Source organism: Pseudoliparis swirei, chromosome 18, assembly GCF_029220125.1.
Source record: "Pseudoliparis swirei isolate HS2019 ecotype Mariana Trench chromosome 18, NWPU_hadal_v1, whole genome shotgun sequence".
Taxonomy (NCBI): Eukaryota; Metazoa; Chordata; class Actinopteri; order Perciformes; family Liparidae; genus Pseudoliparis; species Pseudoliparis swirei.
Window position 1 is genome coordinate 1,605,138 of NC_079405.1, and position 19,813 is coordinate 1,624,950.

The following is a 19,813-nucleotide window of genomic DNA, read 5'->3' on the forward strand; positions in this document are numbered from 1 at the left end:
CTAACTCGCCACAGCGATAACACTGGCGGAGCTCTGGGGTCGGAACGGCTCGTGGCTGCCCAGGTGGCCTATCCTCTCTATAGGGTGGGCCGGACTGGGTGTTGGGCGGCGTCGAACCTCTTTGGCAACACGCCCTTGGCTGGGCGGGAACAAACCCCCCAGGCTCTTTACAGGGTAGGCGGAGCATTTCTGCCGCGGCCTGGTACTGCTCCACAGCTTCTATTAACTCTGTAGTTGTTCGTACCTTCTGGTGACCAATTACCCTTTTTGCTTCATAAGGCAGAGCCCGTAAATACCGGTCCATAACCAGGGTCTCTATGATGTCGGCCGGGCTGCTTCGGTCTGGTTCCAGCCACCTTTTTGTCACTCTTATCAATTCATGCATTTGGGACCGGGGCGCATTACCCCTTTGAAAAGACCAGTTATGGAAATGTTGGGCCATGCTAAATTTAGTAAGGCCCTGCCGACTCAGAATCTCTACTTTTAATTGGTCATAGTCTTGGGCAATCTGGGCCTCCACATCCTGAAAGGCTTTAAGTGCCTCCCCTGAGAGGAAAGGAGCCAGGAGTCCAACCCACTGCCTCCTCGGCCACTCCTCTCGAACAGCAGTAATTTCAAAGGCATGAAGGTACGCTTCCACATCATCAGAAACTCCTAGTTTAGGGATAAAGTCCGCTACTTTGGGTTTCACCCTTCGTACCTGTTGGAGCTCCTGCTCTTTGAGTTCATTAGACCTTACTTGTTGTTGCAACAGGGCTGCATTGATTTCTTGCTGGGCCCTCTGGCTCTCCACCAGCATCTGCACCAGTGACTCCATTTGGGATGGGTGGCCTGGTATTTGAAGTTCTGAAAAAAACAGCGCCCAGTCATCAATATCTTCACTCCCAATCATCCGCACTTAGGCCCCAGTGCCCGCATTCTCCACCATCTGTCACGTCACGGGCTGTCCCTAGTGCCGTCTAGGGTGGGGCAGTGCAAGGGAGCAATAAAAACTGGCAAAATGCAAGGATTAAAATAACCTAGAAGGTTTATTCATTCCAACAAAATAAGACAAAGTCCATAGTCCAACAAAAAGGGTCCCGGGGGAGCAAAAGGTTCTTTAAACAAAACTTATCCTCAAACAAAGTCCTCCTCTGGGTTGTTCTCTTGGGCTGGGGTTCGTCCTGGAGGCCCTTCTCCTGGCTTGTCCAGCTCCTTCTCTCCCTTGTGCTCTGCCCTCTGTCTCCTCTTAAGCTTCCCAGCCCTGCCTCAATTAGATGACCTAAACACCTGCAGCTGGGTGAGTGGTGAGGCAGGCTGGGAGCTGTAGTTTTCCACTGAGCGGCCATTTTGTCAGGTGGCCGCTGTAATCGAGTGGGAAAATAGCGTCCCTCCACTACCTGACCCCTTGTGATGCCACAACACACACATGAACACATGTACACACACATGTACACATGTACACACACACATGAACACATGTACACACACACATGAACACATGTACACACACATGTACACATGTACACACACACATGAACACATGTACACATGTACACACACACATGAACACATGTACACACACATGTACACACACACATGAACACATGTACACACACATGTACACATGTACACACACACATGAACACATGTACACACACATGTACACACACACATGTACACATGTACACACAGACACATGTACACACACATGTACACACACACATGAACACATGTACACACACATGTACACATGTACACACACACATGAACACATGTACACACACATGTACACACACACATGCACAATAGTCCGACCTGTTTTCTGAAGACCGTCAATGACCTGTACACGAGTGTGTGTAGAAGTACACGAGTGTGTGTAGAAGTACACGAGTGTGTGTGTAGCTCAACATGATAGGCGAGGAGCACGCTATGCTAACGAAGAGCACACTATGCTAACGAGGAGCACACTATGCTAACGAAGAGCACGCTATGCTAACGAGGAGCACACTATGCTAACGAGGAGCACGCTAACGATGGCCGTCTGCGTTCCAGATGTTCACTGGTGTCCTGAAGCACACTCCTCCTCCTGCGGCCTCCTCTTCTTCCCCCCCCTCCTCCTCGGCTGCCTCCTCCTCCTCGGACCAAAAGACTAACGCACAAACGGTTCCCACAATCCTTCGGGGTCACCTGGTCGTGGGGTCTAAGGACAGGCTCCGCCTCCTCCCCCCCGTTGGCAGCACGGCCAATCACTGCGCGGTGTCCGGGGCCCACGCAGCCAAGCACTCCGGAGGAGCCGCGCGGCCTCCTTCCTCCCTCAGCGAGGAGGATGACGGAGGAGGAGGAGGAGGAGGCGGCGGCAGGGTGAAGAAGAAACGGAAGAAAAAGGACAAGAGGGAGCGAGAGAGGGGGGGAGGGGAGGCGGAGGAACGAGAGAGCGGCAAACCAAAGAAACGAAAGGAGGAGAAGGAGGTGCCGACGGTCACGCTGAGGAGGAGCAGGGAGCCCAAGGAAGGAAAGGAGCGCAGGAGGGAGCCCCGGAAGGAGCCCCGGAAGGAGCCCACCCACGTGGCCAGAGGGAAACCCTCAGGGGCCACGGCGGCCCCCAAGGTCCCCGGGAAGAGGGGGAGGAAACCCAAGGTCAAGGTGCTTCCTCCGGGGGCCAACCAAGGTAGGACTTCTTCTTCTTCTTCTTCGTCTTCTTTAGTTTACAGAAGAGACTAGTCCGTGTCCTGACGTGTCTCCTGTGCTCCTCCTCAGCACCTCCTCCTGTCCCAGGTCTCCTCCCCAAAGGACCGAGCCACGGCAAGACTCACCGAGCGGCCCCCAGCAAGACCCCGGCCCCCCTGGCCCCGAGGCAGAGGGGCCGCAAGCCCAGGTAGGGGGGGCTATGGTTCTCCTCATTGTTCTCCTCCTCGTTGTTCTCCTCCTCGTTGTTGGTCTCCTCGTTGTCCTCCTCGTTGTCCTCCTCGTTGTTCTCCTCCTCATTGTTCTCCTCCTCGTTGTTCTCCTCATTGTTCTCCTCGTTGTTCTCCTCCTCATTGTTGGTCTCCTCATTGTTCTCCTCGTTGTTCTCCTCCTCATTGTTCTCCTCATTGTTCTCCTCCTCCTCAGAGACCCGGGTGCAGCGCCGCTGGAGAAGAAGAAGAAGGGGAAGAGGAGAAACCAGGAGGCGGTCCATAGGGGGGGGGACAGCGATGACACCTCCTCTGTCCCTGTGGCAGGAGAAGACCTCCAGCACCTCCTGGACACCACGGTGAGGAGGCGCATCTTCATCTTCATCAGGAAGCAGAAGATTAAGAGAATATTTATATTTAATGTGTTTTATTGTCCTTTTACTCCTCCTTCTTTCCTCTTCTTCTCTCCTCACTCTTCACCTCCTTGCCCAATGTGCTCCCACCCTTCTCTCCTCCTCTCTTCTCCTCTTCCTCTCCATCCCTTCGTCTTCTTGTCTCCCTCCCTCCTCTTCCTCTCCCGCAATCCCTCCTCTCCATCTCTCCCTCCTCTCTTCTTCTTCTTCTTCTTCTTCTTCTTCTTCTTCTCTCTCCTCTCTTCCTCCCTCTCTCCTCTCTTCCTCTCCCCCCTCCCTCCTCTACCTCCCTCCCCCTCTCCTTTCTCCCTCATCCTCTTCCTCTCCCTCCCTCCTTTCCCTCCTCCCTCCTCCTCCTCCTCCTCGTAGAAGCGGCGTTCCGGCCGCCAGGTGAAGAGGAGGAAGTACAACGAGGACCTGGACTTCAAGGTGGTGGACGACGACGGGGAGACCATCGCCGTCCTCGGGGCCGGGCGCATCTCGGCGCTGAACGCCACGGCGCTGGCCTGGCAGACCGAGGTGAGGGCACAGGGCGACGATGACGATGGTGGTGACCTTCATCCTGAGAGGCAGCTGATCTCTTCTCTCTTCCTCTTCGTCAGGAACCGCCTGAAGATGAAGCCAACATCATTGAGAAGATTCTGTCTGTCAGACCAGTGAAGACAGAGGTGACGCACACACACACACACAGAGACACACACAGAGACACACACACACACACACACACACACACACAGACACACACACAGAGACACACACACACAGACACACACACACACACACAGACACACACACAGAGACACAGACACACACACAGACACACACACACACACAGAGACACACACACACACACACACACACACACACACAGAGACACACACACACAGAGACACACACACACAGAGACACACACACAGACACACACACACACAGAGACACACACAGACACACACACAGACACACACACAGGCACGCACACACAGACACACACACACAGAGACACACACACACAGAGACACACACAGACACACACACACACAGAGACACACACACAGAGACATGCACACACAGAGATACACACACACACAGAGAGACACACACACAGAGACACACACACACACAGACACACACACAGACACACACACACAGAGAGACACACAGAGACACACACACAGACACACAGAGACACACACACAGACACACACACAGAGACACGCACACTCAGACACACACACACACACACAGAGACAGACACACACACACACACACACACACACACACACAGAGACACACACAGACACACACACACACAGACACACACACACACACAGAGACACACACGCACACACAGACACGCACACACACAGAGACACACAGACACGCACACACAGACACACACACAGAGACACACACACAGACACACACACACACACAGAGACACACACACACACAGAGACACGCACACACACACACACACACACACACACAGAGACACACACAGACACACACAGACACACACACACACACAGAGACACACACACAGAGACACACACACAGAGACAGACACACACACACAGACACACACACACAGACACACACAGAGACAAACACACAAACAGAGACACACACGCACACATGCACTCACACACTCTTCTCCTCTCCTCTCACCTCCTCTCCTCTCCTCTCTTCTCCTCCTCAGACGTCTTCAGAGGACCAAGCGGAGGAGAAGGAGGAGTTCTACGTCAAGTACAGGAACTTGTGAGTTTCTCTTCTGTCCTCCACCCAGAGCGCTCCTGACCCCGGCCCTAGTTCAGAGGTCACGGTGACCTCACTCCTCTCTCTGAGGCTGCTCCTCGTTCTGCGGGCGGTTTATTGTCTGAGCGGATCACTGAAACATGAGCAGCAGCCTGAGTGGAAACCTCTTCCTCCACCACGATGTCGTACTGCATGAGGCTGACCTCTGGACGCCGCCGTGACCTTTTCCGTTCATCCGGTTATAGATTTATCGATGACCTCGTGTGTCAAACCGTAGCCATGGCAACAGCAGTACTAGCGCTCGGCGCCGGACGTCCGGAGCGTCTCCTGTGTTCATCGGGACGGGTCTCTGGTCTGGAGGCGGTCCTCCTCTCTGGCGTCACGAGGAACTCCCCGCTCAGCTGAAGCTCGTCTTTGTGTTTCAGTTCCTACCTTCACTGCAAGTGGGCCACGATGGAGGAGCTGGAGAAAGATCCCCGCATCCAGCAGAAGATCAAACGCTTCAGGACCAAGCAGGCCCAGATGAAACACCTGTTCACTGAGGTAACCTCCAAGCGTCACTTCAGTTTCACTCCAGGAGAGCCTCTGTGGACTCACACGAGGATCAGCAGAACACACTTAAAGACCAGCATGAGGACTTGGTGTGTGGCTCCTGTCACACGTCGGCAGGATGCTCCCTGATTGATGATGAAGAATAAATGGCGTCTTGTTGTCTTTCAGCCCAATGAGGACTTGTTCAACCCGGACTACCTGGAGGTGGACAGAGTGCTGGAGGTGGCGGTCACCACGGACACCGAGACTGGAGAGGCGAGTAGCACATGAACACCGCCGTGATGACACCAGCTAACTCAACGTAGCATTAGCTAACTCAATGTAACATCAGCTAACTCAACGTAACACCAGCTAGCTCGATGTAACACCAGCTAGCTCGATGTAACACCAGCTAACTCAACGTAGCATCAGCTAGCTCAATGCAACATCAGCTAACTCAATGTAACATCAGCTAACTCAATGTAACATCAGCTAACTCAACGTAGCATCAGCTAGCTCAATGTAACACCAGCTAACTCAATGTAACATCAGCTAACTCAACGTAGCATCAGCTAGCTCAATGTAACACCAGCTAGCTCAATGTAACACCAGCTAACTCAATGCAACACCAGCTAACTCAACGTAACACCAGCTAACTCAACGTAGCATCAGCTAACTCAATGTAGCATCAGCTAGCTCAATGCAACAGCAGCTAGCTCAACGTAGCATCAGCTAACTCAATGCAACAGCAGCTAGCTCAACGTAGCATCAGCTAGCTCAATGCAACAGCAGCTAGCTTGATGTAGCATCAGCTAACTCAATGCAACAGCAGCTAACTCAACGTAGCATCAGCTAACTCAACGTAGCATCAGCTAACTCAATGTAACACCAGCTAACTCAACGTAGCACCAGCTAACTCAACGTAGCACCAGCTAGCTCAATGCAACAGCAGCTAGCTCAATGCAACAGCAGCTAGCTCAATGTAACACCAGCTAACTCAACGTAGCATCAGCTAGCTCAATGCAACAGCAGCTAACTCAATGTAACACCAGCTAGCTCAATGTAGCATCAGCTAACTCAATGTAACACCAGCTAACTCAATGTAACACCAGCTAACTCAATGTAACACCAGCTAACTCAACGTAGCATCAGCTAGCTCAATGCAACATCAGCTAGCTCAATGCAACAGCAGCTAGCTCAACGTAGCATCAGTTAGCTCAATGCAACAGCAGCTAGCTCAACGTAGCATCAGCTAGCTCAATGTAACAGCAGCTAGCTCAATGTAGCATCAGCTAGCTCAATGCAACATCAGCTAACTCAATGTAACATCAGCTAACTCAACGTAGCATCAGCTAGCTCAATGTAACAGCAGCTAGCTCAACGTAGCATCAGCTAGCTCAATGCAACATCAGCTAGCTCAATGCAACATCAGCTAACTCAACGTAGCATCAGCTAGCTCAATGCAACATCAGCTAACTCAATGTAACATCAGCTAACTCAACGTAGCATCAGCTAGCTCAATGTAACAGCAGCTAGCTCAACGTAGCATCAGCTAGCTCAATGCAACAGCAGCTAGCTCGATGTATCTCCAGCTCCCGCCGTGTACCCGGTAACCCGTGGCGTGCGTCCCGCTGCAGGAGGTCACCCACTACCTGGTGAAGTGGTGCAGCCTCTCGTACGAGGAGGCCACCTGGGAGCTGCAGGAGGACCTGGACCCCGAGAAGATCAGGGAGTTTGAGGGGATCCAGAAACTTCCTCCAGACCTGCGGCACATGGTGAGCCAGAACACAACAGTCTGCTGAGATGTGGGCGTGGCTAACAGAAGAAGAGGAACTCGTCTTCTCACCGTGTCCGTGTGGCGTTGCAGGACCGTCCTCTGGCGGAGAAATGGAAGAAGCTGGACCACTCCAAGGATTACAGGAACGGAAACCAGCTCCGGGAATACCAGCTGGAGGGAATGAACTGGTTACTGTTCAACTGGTACAACAGGTGAGCACCGCACACACACGCACACACACACACGCACACGCACGCACACACACACACGAAGACAGACTGGTGGAGTCCTGAGATCTTCTCTAACTCTTGATTACTGAGACTAAAGGAGTTGGAACTATCAGAGGCCTTGTAGAGCTTGTGAGCGTGCATGTGAACGTGCATGTGAGCGTGCATGTGAGCGTGCATGTGAGCGTGCATGTGATGTGAGCGTGCATGTGAGCGTACATGTGATGTGAGCGTGCATGTGAGCGTGCATGTGAGCGTACATGTGATGTGAGCGTGCATGTGAGCGTGCATGTGAGCGTACATGTGAGCATGTGAGCGTGCATGTGAGCGTGCATGTGATGTGAGCGTGCATGTGAGCGTGCATGTGAGCGTGCATGTGAGCGTGCATGTGAACGTGCATGTGAGCGTGCATGTGAGCGTGCATGTGATGTGAGCGTGCATGTGAGCGTGCATGTGAGCGCGCATGTGAGAGCGCATGTGAGCGTGCATGTGAGCGTGCATGTGAATGTGCATGTGAGCGTGCATGTGAGCGTGCATGTGAGAGTGCATGTGAGCGTGCATGTGAACGTGCATGTGAGCGTGCATGTGAGCGTGCTCTCACATGCACGCTCACATGCACGCTCACATGCACGCTCACATCTAGTAACTGCGTCCAGAGATGGAAACGTAGCGCCACGTTCCCCCGCCGGTCGACTCTGTTAGCTCTGTTAGCGCTGTTAGCTCTGTTAGCTACTTGCCACCAGCTCAGCCGTGGCCATGTTGAGAGCTGTGTGGAGTCAATCAAAGGGCTGTGCGTTGAGCTTCTTCAGGGATCAGCTTTCTCTCGTCTGTCTTCTAGGAAAAACTGCATCCTGGCGGACGAGATGGGTCTGGGGAAGACCATCCAGTCCATCACCTTCCTGTACCAGATCTTCAGCATGGGCATCCGGGGGCCCTTCCTCATCATCGCCCCCCTGTCCACCATCACCAACTGGGAGAGGGAGTTCCGCATGTGGACCAACCTGAACGTCATCGTGTACCACGGCTCCCAGATCAGCCGGCAGATGATCATGCAGTACGAGATGTTCTACAGAGACAAGCAGGTAGGGTTCTCCACCGCGAGGTTCTGGTGAATAGACGTTCTCCACCGAGAGGTTCTAGTGAATAGACGTTCTCCACCGCGAGGTTCTGGTGAATAGACGTTCTCCACCGAGAGGTTCTAGTGAATAGACGTTCTCCACCGCGAGGTTCTAGTGAATAGACGTTCTCCACCGCGAGGTTCTAGTGAATAGACGTTCTCCACCGCGAGGTTCTGGTGAATAGACGTTCTCCACCGCGAGGTTCTGGTGAATAGACGTTCTCCACCGCGAGGTTCTGGTGAATAGACGTTCTCCACCGCGAGGTTCTGGTGAATAGACGTTCTCCACCGTGAGGTTCTGGTGAATAGACGTTCTCCACCGTGAGGTTCTAGTGAATAGACGTTCTCCACCGCGAGGTTCTGGTGAATAGACGTTCTCCACCGCGAGGTTCTAGTGAATAGACGTTCTCCACCGCGAGGTTCTGGTGAATAGACGTTCTCCACCGTGAGGTTCTGGTGAATAGACGTTCTCCACCGCGAGGTTCTAGTGAATAGACGTTCTCCACCGTGAGGTTCTGGTGAATAGACGTTCTCCACCGCGAGGTTCTGGTGAATAGACGTTCTCCACCGCGAGGTTCTGGTGAATAGACGTTCTCCACCGTGAGGTTCTAGTGAATAGACGTTCTCCACCGTGAGGTTCTGGTGAATAGACGTTCTCCACCGTGAGGTTCTGGTGAATAGACGTTCTCCACCGCGAGGTTCTAGTGAATAGACGTTCTCCACCGCGAGGTTCTGGTGAATAGACATTCTCCACCGCGAGGTTCTAGTGAATAGACGTTCTCCACCGCGAGGTTCTGGTGAATAGACGTTCTCCACCACGAGGTTCTGGTGAATAGTCGTTCTCTACCGTGAGGTTCTAGTAGATGAGGTAGGGACTATAGTTTCTTGCGGGTAAAGTAGGGACGAGGTTCTAGCAGACTCCGGTGTGAGCCGTGACCCTGATGTTGGTTCTGTGAATGACTCCCGGTTCTCAGGGGAACACCATGCCCGGGGTTCTGAAGTTCCAGGGCCTGATCACCACCTTCGAGATGATCATGGCCGACTGCCCCGACCTGAGGAAGCTGCACTGGCGCTGCGTGGTGATCGACGAGGCGCACCGCCTGAAGAACAGGAACTGCAAGCTGCTGGAGGGCCTGAAGCTCATGAACCTGGTCAGTAGGGGGCTCCAGGACCTCCAGGACCATGGTTCTGTGTTCTGGAGGACTTGTTGGGTTCCTTCCAAGATGCTGGTGTTTATCTTGTATGTTCTAAACTCCAACAGGAACACAAGGTTCTGCTGACGGGAACCCCTCTGCAGAACTCGGTGGAGGAGTTGTTCAGCCTGCTGAACTTCCTGGAGCCGCTGCAGTTTCCCTCAGAGAGCACCTTCCTGGAAGAGTTCGGAGACCTGAAGACAGACGAACAGGTGGGTCTGGGTCTCTGGGTCTTCCGATTCTTTCGAGTCTTCTAAGTTTTCCGAGTCTCTTGAGTCTCTTGGATCTCTTGAGTCTTCCGAGTCTCCTGAGTCTTCCGAGTCTCTTGAGTCTCTCGAGTCTTCCGAGTCTCTCTATGGACAAGGAGAGGAACACGAGGACTCAAGATGTCCCATTTCTGTCCTCCAGGTGAAGAAGCTCCAGGCCATCCTGAAGCCCATGATGTTGAGGAGGCTGAAGGACGACGTGGAGAAGAACCTGGCGCCTAAAGAGGAGACCATCATCGAGGTGAGAACATCGGAGGCCTCCCGGCTCCTCGGTTCCCCGTCGGTGATGTTGTGGTGTTAAAACTCCTCCTCCCTGCAGGTGGAGCTCACCAACATCCAGAAGAAATACTACCGAGCCATCCTGGAGAAGAACTTCTCGTTCCTGTCCAGAGGAGCTCACCAGCACAACATGCCCAACCTCATCAACACCATGATGGAGCTGCGCAAGTGCTGCAACCACCCGTACCTCATCACAGGTGAGGACACACACACACACCCGTACCTCATCACAGGTGAGGACACACACACACACCCGTACCTCATCACAGGTGAGGACACACACACACACCGCACTCATCACAGGTGAGGACACACACACACCTGCATTCTCATCACAGGTGAGGACACACACACACACCTGCTCATCACAGGTGAGGACACACACACCTGCACTCATCACAGGTGAGGACACACACACACACCCGTACCTCATCACAGGTGAGGACACACACACACACACCCGTACCTCATCACAGGTGAGGACACACACACACACCCGTACCTCATCACAGGTGAGGACACACACACACACCCGTACCTCATCACAGGTGAGGACACACACACACACCCGTACCTCATCACAGGTGAGGACACACACACACACACCCGTACCTCATCACAGGCGAGACACACACACACCCGTACCTCATCACAGGTGAGGACACACACACCCACACATACACACACATCACAGGTGAGGACACACACACCCACACATACACACACATCACAGGTGAGGACACACGCACACATACAGACACACCCGTACCTCATCACGGGTGAGGACGCTCACACACACACCCCACACACACACAGACAGCTGACGGCCTTTCCCTGTCTCTCAGGCGCCGAGGAGAAGATCCTGGATGGCTTCCGGCGGTACCACAGCCCCGACGCGCTGGACTTCCAGCTGCAGGCGATGATCCAGGCGGCCGGGAAGCTGGTTCTGATCGACAAGCTGCTGCCCAAGCTGCTGTCCGGGGGCCACAAGGTGCTGGTCTTCTCCCAGATGGTCCGCTGCCTGGACATCATGGAGGACTACCTCATCCAGAGAAGGTGAGGACAGAGGAGGCTCCTCGAAGTGTCCTTCACCTGGGCGTCGAGTACCACTAACCTCCGGTTCTCCAGGTACATATACGAGCGCATCGACGGCCGCGTCCGGGGGAACATGCGTCAGGCCGCCATCGACCGGTTCTGCAAGCCGGACTCGGACCGCTTCGTGTTCCTGCTGTGCACGCGGGCCGGAGGGCTGGGCATCAACCTCACGGCCGCAGACACCTGCATCATCTTCGACTCGGACTGGAACCCCCAGAACGACCTGCAGGTGAAGGGATGTATTATATATGATGTGTATTATATATTTTATGTTAATTTTTATATATTTACATATTATATATATTTATATAATATATTTGTATATATTACATGTTAATTACCATATCTTAATTATTTTATATTATACATATAATATATAATATATATTTATATTATATTTTACATATTAATTGTTTTATAACAAGCATATCTTATATATCTATTGTATATTATATATATTTATGTATCACATTTATATATTACATATAAATTGTTTTATTTCTATTATTATATAATATATAAAAAATGTATATAACATATTTATTACATATTCAAAAATATAAAATATATAGTACATCATGTATACTATATATGATATAATATATATGATGTACTATATATTTTATATTAATTATTCTATATTTATATATTACATATGTTTAAAATTAATTATTATATAATTAGTATAAAGTATATAGTACACAATACATATTATATATGATATCATATATATATTAACTATTAATATCTAATATATACTATCGCATTTAAATGATTATATATTTGATATTGTTGATTATATATTTAATATGCATTGTTTTATATTAATTATTATATAATATATAATTGATAGTACATATTAATATATATTATATATGATGTGCTATATTTCTATAAATGAATATACAGGCATGAGAATCCCTCACATTTCGGCGAAATTCGCCGTTTTGAAACTAAAATAGGTGACTTATGTGAATCGTGTAGATCCGAAGAGTTTTTGTTTTGGGGTAGATATTTTATTTTATTTATTACTATTATAGATAAATATACCAGTGTCTTATTTATGGTATACTGTTTTTATGGTATTGTATCAGTATCATGATATTTATGGCAGGTATGGTATAGAAGATCATGACAACCAGGTAGAGGCAGAACAGACTCGAGGAACAGACTCGAGGAACAGACTCGAGGAACAGACTCGTGGCTCAGCAGAGCTCAAGACTTGAAGACTTGTTCACGCCAAAAAAAAAGGAAGTTGGTTCATGAATGACCATATTATACACAATATTACTATTATTATAGGGCCCGATCACCAGAATGGAGGACCTACAGACAGGGATGGATTAACAAACGGGCCTACCGGGCCCAGGCCCAGGGGCCCATGAGCTCAGGGGGCCCCTGGGTCTGAGCCTCCGCGCGTGACGTCGCTGTGATTAACATTGTATTGATATGAATATGATGATATGACACGATGCGCCGTAGCCGGTATATGCTGGGCTTAAGTCATTCATGTCAGTAACAGGGCCCCAATAGTCCTACTGAGGGATGGATTACCGAACGAGCCTACCGGCACCAGGGGCCCATGAGCTCAGGGGGCCCCTAAGCCAGAGCCTTTGCGTGAAGTCTCTGTTATTACCTTCGCATTGAAAATGCCGGAAGGTTATGTTTTGATCGCCGTGTATTTATTTATTTATTTATTTGTATGCGTGTTATTCGCAAAACTCAAAAAGTATTGAACCGAATCGCATGAAATTTGGTGGGATGATTGTTTATTATCCGGGGACCAGTTGATTAGATTTTGGGATCGATCGGGTCAAAGGTCAAAGGTCATGAACAGGTCAAAATCTTTCGCAGAACTCAAAAAGTATTGAACCGAATCGCATGAAATTTGGTGGGATGATTGTTTATTATCCGGGGACCAGTTGATTAGATTTTGGGATCGATCGGGTCAAAGGTCAAAGGTCATGAACAGGTCAAAATGTTCTTGAATCGCATGAAATTTGGTGGGATGATTTGTTATTATCCGGGGACCATTTGATTAGATTTTGGGATCAATCGGGTCAAAGGTCAAGGTCAAGGTCATGCAAAGGTCAAACTCTTTTTTTTACCATAGCACGATACATTTTTGTCCAATTGGCATGCAACTAATGCCAAAATGTTCATAATTCAATGCCCAATCTTGTGATATGCGAAGGTATGCGCTTTACCGAGTGCCCATTCTAGTTAACTTTGTATTGATATGATACGATCTGTAGTTCCATACGGACTGTTTTGTTAGCGATGTGTTTTTTTTTGCGGGGGGTGGGGGGCTTGACACATCCAGGCCTAGGGGCCCGTGGTTTCTTAATCCTTCTCACCTTTTTCACTCCTGACCCGTTTTCATGCCTGAATATATATTTATATTTTACGTATTAATTGTTTTATCTTAATTATTATATAATAATGTATATAACATAGTATATTCAAGATTCAAGATTCAAGATGTTTTATTTGTCACATACACACACAGGGTGTGCAGTGAAATGAAAGTGGCAATGCTCAGCAGGAATGTGCAAGGGCAACAAGTACACACTATTTACAATAAAAAACAACACAATATTTACAGTAAGTGTGTGTGTGTGTGTGTGTGTGTGTGTGTGCCTAAGAGGGGCAGTTGTGTGGGTCTATGTGGGGGTCCTGGTGAGGTCGGAGTTCACAGTCCTGATGGCCTGAGGAAAGAAACTCCGTCTCAGTCTCTCTGTTCTTGCAGCGTGACTACGGAGGCGCCTGCCTGACCGCAGCAGCTGAAACAGTCTGTTGTTGGGGTGGTGAGGATCCTTCATGATCCTGCCGGCTCTGGTTCTGCACCTCCTGGTGTACAAGTCCTGCAGGGTGGGAGTGTAGTTCCAATAGTGCGTTCAGCCGAACGCACTACTCTCTGCAGAGCCTTCCTGTCCTGAGCGGAGCAGTTGCCAAACCAGGCTGTGATGCTTCCTGTCAGGACGCCTCTACAGCTCCAGAGTAGAAGGACTGAAGGATCCTCTGGGAAACTTTAAATTTCCTCAGCTGCCTGAGGTGGTAGAGGCGCTGCCTTGCCTTTCTCACCAGAGTGTCTGTGTTTGTTGACCATGTCAGATCCTCGGTGATGTGGACTCCCAGGTATTTATACCCGCTCACCCTCTCCACAGTAGTCCCGTTAATCCCCAGTGGTGAGTACGTCCTCTGTTGTTGTGCCCTCCTAAAGTCCACAATCAGCTCCTTAGTTTTGGTGACATTCATGATGAGGCTGTTGTCCTGGCACCAGAGTGACAGATCAGCAACTTCCTCCAGGTAGGCCTTCTCGACGTTGTCGGAGATCAGGCCCACCACCACTGTGTCATCCGCAAACTTGATGATGGTGTTGAGCTGAACCTGGCCACACAGTCATGTGTGTACAGGGAGTACAGTAGGGGCTGAGGACGCAACCCTGGGGGATCCTGTGTTCAGGGTGAGGGATTTGAGGTGTGTCTGCCCACCCTGACCACCTGTGGCCTGGCGGTCAGGAAGTCCAGGATCCAAGCACACAGGGGGGTGTTCAGTCCCAGCTCAATCAGCTTGCCGGCCAGTCTGGAGGGGACTATGGTGTTGAAAGCTGAACTATAATCAATGAACAGCAGTCTCACATAGCCCCCCCTCTGGCTGTCCAGATGAGAGAGTGTGGTGTGCAGTACCTGGGAGACAGCATCATCTGTGGATCTGTTTGGGCGATAAGCAAACTGCAGCGGGTCCATGGAGGAAGGGAGGAAGGCGCAGATGTAGTCCTTTATATTATATATGATGTACTATATATTTTATATAAATGACTATATATTTATATATGACATATTAATGGTTTTATCTTAATTATTATATAATAATGTATATATTACATATTAATATATATTATATATGATGTACTATATACATTATTATATATTTATATATGACATATTAATTGTCTAATCTCTCCACAGGCTCAGGCGCGCTGCCACCGGATTGGCCAGAGCAAGGCGGTGAAGGTCTACCGGCTCATCACCAGGAACTCCTACGAGAGGGAGATGTTCGACAAGGCCAGCCTGAAGCTGGGCCTGGACAAGGCCGTGCTGCAGGACATCAGCCGCAAGGGCAGCCTTAACGGGGTGAGTCCCCCAGAGGCCCGGTCCCCCAGAGGCCCGGTCCCCCCCCTCACCTGTCTGTCCCTCTGCAGGTGCAGCAGCTGTCCAAGCTGGAGGTGGAGGACCTGCTGAAGAAAGGAGCGTACGGAGCGCTGATGGACGAGGGAGACGAGGGCTCCAAGTTCTGTGAGGAAGACATAGACCAGATCCTCCAGAGACGGACTCAGACCATCACCATCCAGAACGAAGGGAAGGGGTCCACCTTCGCCAAGGTACAGGACATGCAGTGACATGGGGGGGGGGGGGGGGGGGCAGTCTGTCCTCTGTCCTCTATCTTTTAACCTTTGACCTCTACCTTCTGTCCTCTGACCTCCTACCTTATACCCTCTGTCCTCTATATTATTCCCTCTGTCATCCATCCTCTGTCCTCTATCCTCTGTCCTCCATCATCTTTCCTCTGTCCTCTCTCTTATAACCTCTGTCCTATAACTTCTGTCCTCTATCCTCTGTCCTCTTTCCTCTATCTTCTAGCCTCTCTTATAACCTCTGTCCTCTGTCCTCAGGCCAGTTTCATCTCCTCTGGAAACAGAACAGACATTTCTCTGGACGACCCGAACTTCTGGCAGAAATGGGCGAAGATCGCTGAGGTGGAGATCGACTCCAAGACTGAGAAGGTAGGAGGAGGAGGAGGAGAGGAGGAGATATTCAAATATAGGAGAAGGAAAGGAGATGAGAGGAATAGGAGATCCTCCACCTCGTTGTTACTAACGGTTACATAACGTGTGTGTGTGTATATGTGTGTAACGCTCCTCCTCCTCCTCAGGAGTCCCTGGTGATCGACACCCCCCGCGTGAGGAAGCAGACGCGTCACTACAACTCGTTCGAGGACGACGAGCTGATGGAGTTCTCTGAGCTGGACAGCGACTCTGAGGAGCGGCCATGTCGGAGCCGCCGGCTCGGAGAGAGAGCCGCCGCTACCTGAGGGCGGAGTGCTTCAGGGTGGAGAAGAACCTGCTGGTCTACGGGTACACACACACACACACACACACACAGAGACACACACACACACACAGAGACATACGCACACACACAGACACACACACAGAGAGACACACACAGAGACACACACACACACACAGACACACAGAGAGACACACACACAGAGACACACACACACACACAGACACACAGAGACACACACACACAGAGACACACACAGAGACACACACACAGAGAGACACACAGAGAGACACACACACACACACACACACACACACAGAGACACACACGCACACACAGAGACACACACACACACAGAGAGACACACACACAGTGCTTAAAGGTGAAGAAGGTTTCAGCTGATTAAAGGTTCTTCTGTGTTTCCTGTCCTGGTCTCCTCCTGATCTCCTCCTGATCTCCTCCTGATGTCCTCCTGGTGTCCTCCTGGTGTCCTCCTGGTCTCCTCCTGATCTCCTCCTGATCTCCTCCTGATGTCCTCCTGATGTCCTCCTGGTCTCCTCCTGATCTCCTCCTGATGTCCTCCTGGTGTCCTCCTGGTGTCCTCCTGGTGTCCTCCTGGTCTCCTCCTGATGTCCTCCTGATGTCCTCCTGATCTCCTCCTGGTGTCCTCCTGATGTCCTCCTGGTCTCCTCCTGGTCTCCTCCTGGTGTCCTCCTGGTCTCCAGGTGGGGTCGGTGGAACGACATCATGAACCAGGGTCGCTTCAAGTGGCACCTGTCGGAGCGCGACATGGAGCTGATCTGCCGGTAAGGACGTTGTGTCCGAGGCGAGGCGCCGCCGCCGCCCCCCCGCTGACGGCCATCTTTGTTGTGCTGCAGGGCGCTGCTGGTCTACTGCCTGAGGCACTACAAGGGGGACGACAAGATCAAGAGCTTCATCTGGGACCTGATCACCCCCACCAAGGAGGGCGAGGACCAGGACCTGCTCAACCACTCCGGTGAGCCTTTCCCCGTGAACCGGCACTTTAATGTAGCATCGCTAATGTAGCATCTTTGTTTTAGCTTCGGTAAATGGTGCATCTTTAATGTAGCATTGTCAATGTAGCATCGGTAACTAGCATTGTTAAAGTGCACTTCAATATATGTTTTGCTTTAATGTAGCATCTTTATTGAAGCATTGTTAATCTAGCATCGGTAATGTAGCATATGTAATTTAGCATCTCTAATAAAGCATCGTTGTTGTAGCATCGGTAATGTAGCATCAGTAATGTAGCATCAGTAATGTAGCATCTTTAATGTAGCATTGTTAACAGCACAAGTAATGTGCACTTCAATAAAGCGTCTTAAATGTTGCCTCCCCCAGGCCTGTCGGCCCCGGTCCCTCGGGGGCGGAAGGGGAAGAAGATGAAGAACCCGCTGAACGTTCCTGAGGCGAAGAACGCCGACTGGCTGACTCACTGCAACCCGGAGGTGCTGCTGCAGGACGAGAGCTACAAGAAGCACCTGAAGCAGCACTGCAACAAGTCAGTGCCCACAGGAAGTGGACCACTACCCCCCCCCCATGAAACCACTACCCCCCCCATGAAACCACTACCCCCATGAAACCACTACCCCCCATGAAACCACTAACCCCCCTCTGTGTCCTCAGGGTGCTGCTGAGGGTCCGGATGCTCTACTACCTGAAGGTGGAGGTCTTGGGTGAAGCTGCCACTCAGGCTGGAGAGGGGACATCTGCCAGGTAACACCACGATGACATCACGATGACTTCAAGGTGATATCACCGTGACATCACGGTGACATCACGATGACATCATGGTGACATCACGATGACATCATGGTGACATCACGGTGACTTCACGGTGACATCACGGTGACATCACGATGACATCATGGTGACATCACGGTGACATCATGGTGACATCACGATGACATGGTGACATCACGATGACATCACGGTGACATCACGGTGACTTCACGGTGACATCACGGTGACATCACGGTGACATCACGGTGACATCACGGTGACATCACGATGACATCATGGTGACATCACGGTGACATCATGGTGACATCACGATGACATCACGGTGACATCACGGTGACATCACGGTGACATGGTGACATCATGGTGACATCACGATGACATGGTGACATCATGGTGACATCACGATGACATGGTGACATCATGGTGACATCACGATGACATGGTGACATCACAATGACATCACGATGACATGGTGACATCACGATGACATCACGGTGACATCACGATGACATCATGGTGACATCACGATGACATCACGGTGACATCACGGTGACATCACGATGACATGGTGACATCACGGTGACATGGTGACATCACAGTGACATCACGATGACATCATGGTGACATCACAATGACATCATGGTGACATCACGATGACACGGTGACTTCATGGTGACATCACGATGACATGGTGACATCACGGTGACATCATGGTGACATCACGATGACACGGTGTCATCACGGTGTCATCACGGTGTCATCACGGTGTCATCACGATGACATGGTGACATCACGGTGACTTCACGATGACATCAAGGTGTCATCACGGTGTCATCACGGTGTCATCACGGTGACATGGTGTCATCACGGTGTCATCACAGTGTCATCAAGGTGTCATCACGGTGTCATCATCACGGTGTCATCACGGTGTCATCACAGTGTCATCACGGTGTCATCACAGTGTCATCAAGGTGTCATCACGGTGTCATCACGGTGTCATCACAGTGTCATCACGGTGACGCCTCTCCGGATGCTGCTCTGTGATTGGTCCTAATGATTGTGTGTGTGTCAGTAAACTGGAGGTGTCTCTACCGGACATCGACTACATCGAGATCCCAGCCGCTTGGTGGGACGCCGACGCCGACAAGTCTCTGCTCATCGGAGTCCACAAGCACGGTGAGGGGTGATCAGGGTCATTGATTAGGGTGTGTGTGTGTGTGTTGTGGTGTGTGTAATGTGTCTGTGTGTGTCCCTTGACAGGCTACGAGCGCTACAACGCCATGCGGGCCGACCCAGACTTGTGTTTCCTGGAGAGAGTCGGGATGCCAGACGTCACCGCTCTGTCTGCTGAGCAGGGCGGGGGGGAGGGGGGGGCGGACATGACTGACAGGTGGAGCACACACACACACACACACACACACAAACACACACGTCGTCTTGTTTAGCTT

At 50.9% G+C, this 19,813-nt stretch overlaps 1 protein-coding gene across 1 annotated transcript in view; it reads left to right on the plus strand.

Moving 5' to 3' along the window:
* The window catches only part of chd6 (chromodomain helicase DNA binding protein 6), a 52,523-nt gene that overhangs the window by 12,828 nt on the left and 19,882 nt on the right, over positions 1-19,813 (plus strand). Inside the window, 28 exon segments of the mRNA XM_056436603.1 lie at positions 2,035-2,650; positions 2,740-2,857; positions 3,094-3,235; positions 3,659-3,808; positions 3,892-3,957; positions 4,989-5,047; positions 5,470-5,587; positions 5,765-5,851; positions 7,213-7,350; positions 7,443-7,564; positions 8,418-8,661; positions 9,671-9,847; positions 9,958-10,101; positions 10,298-10,396; positions 10,475-10,631; positions 11,280-11,490; positions 11,563-11,758; positions 15,501-15,665; positions 15,734-15,913; positions 16,205-16,315; positions 16,465-16,606; positions 16,609-16,666; positions 17,327-17,407; positions 17,480-17,598; positions 17,964-18,123; positions 18,249-18,338; positions 19,438-19,541; positions 19,626-19,755. Coding sequence (XP_056292578.1) covers positions 2,035-2,650; positions 2,740-2,857; positions 3,094-3,235; positions 3,659-3,808; positions 3,892-3,957; positions 4,989-5,047; positions 5,470-5,587; positions 5,765-5,851; positions 7,213-7,350; positions 7,443-7,564; positions 8,418-8,661; positions 9,671-9,847; positions 9,958-10,101; positions 10,298-10,396; positions 10,475-10,631; positions 11,280-11,490; positions 11,563-11,758; positions 15,501-15,665; positions 15,734-15,913; positions 16,205-16,315; positions 16,465-16,606; positions 16,609-16,666; positions 17,327-17,407; positions 17,480-17,598; positions 17,964-18,123; positions 18,249-18,338; positions 19,438-19,541; positions 19,626-19,755 — 4,184 coding nt within the window.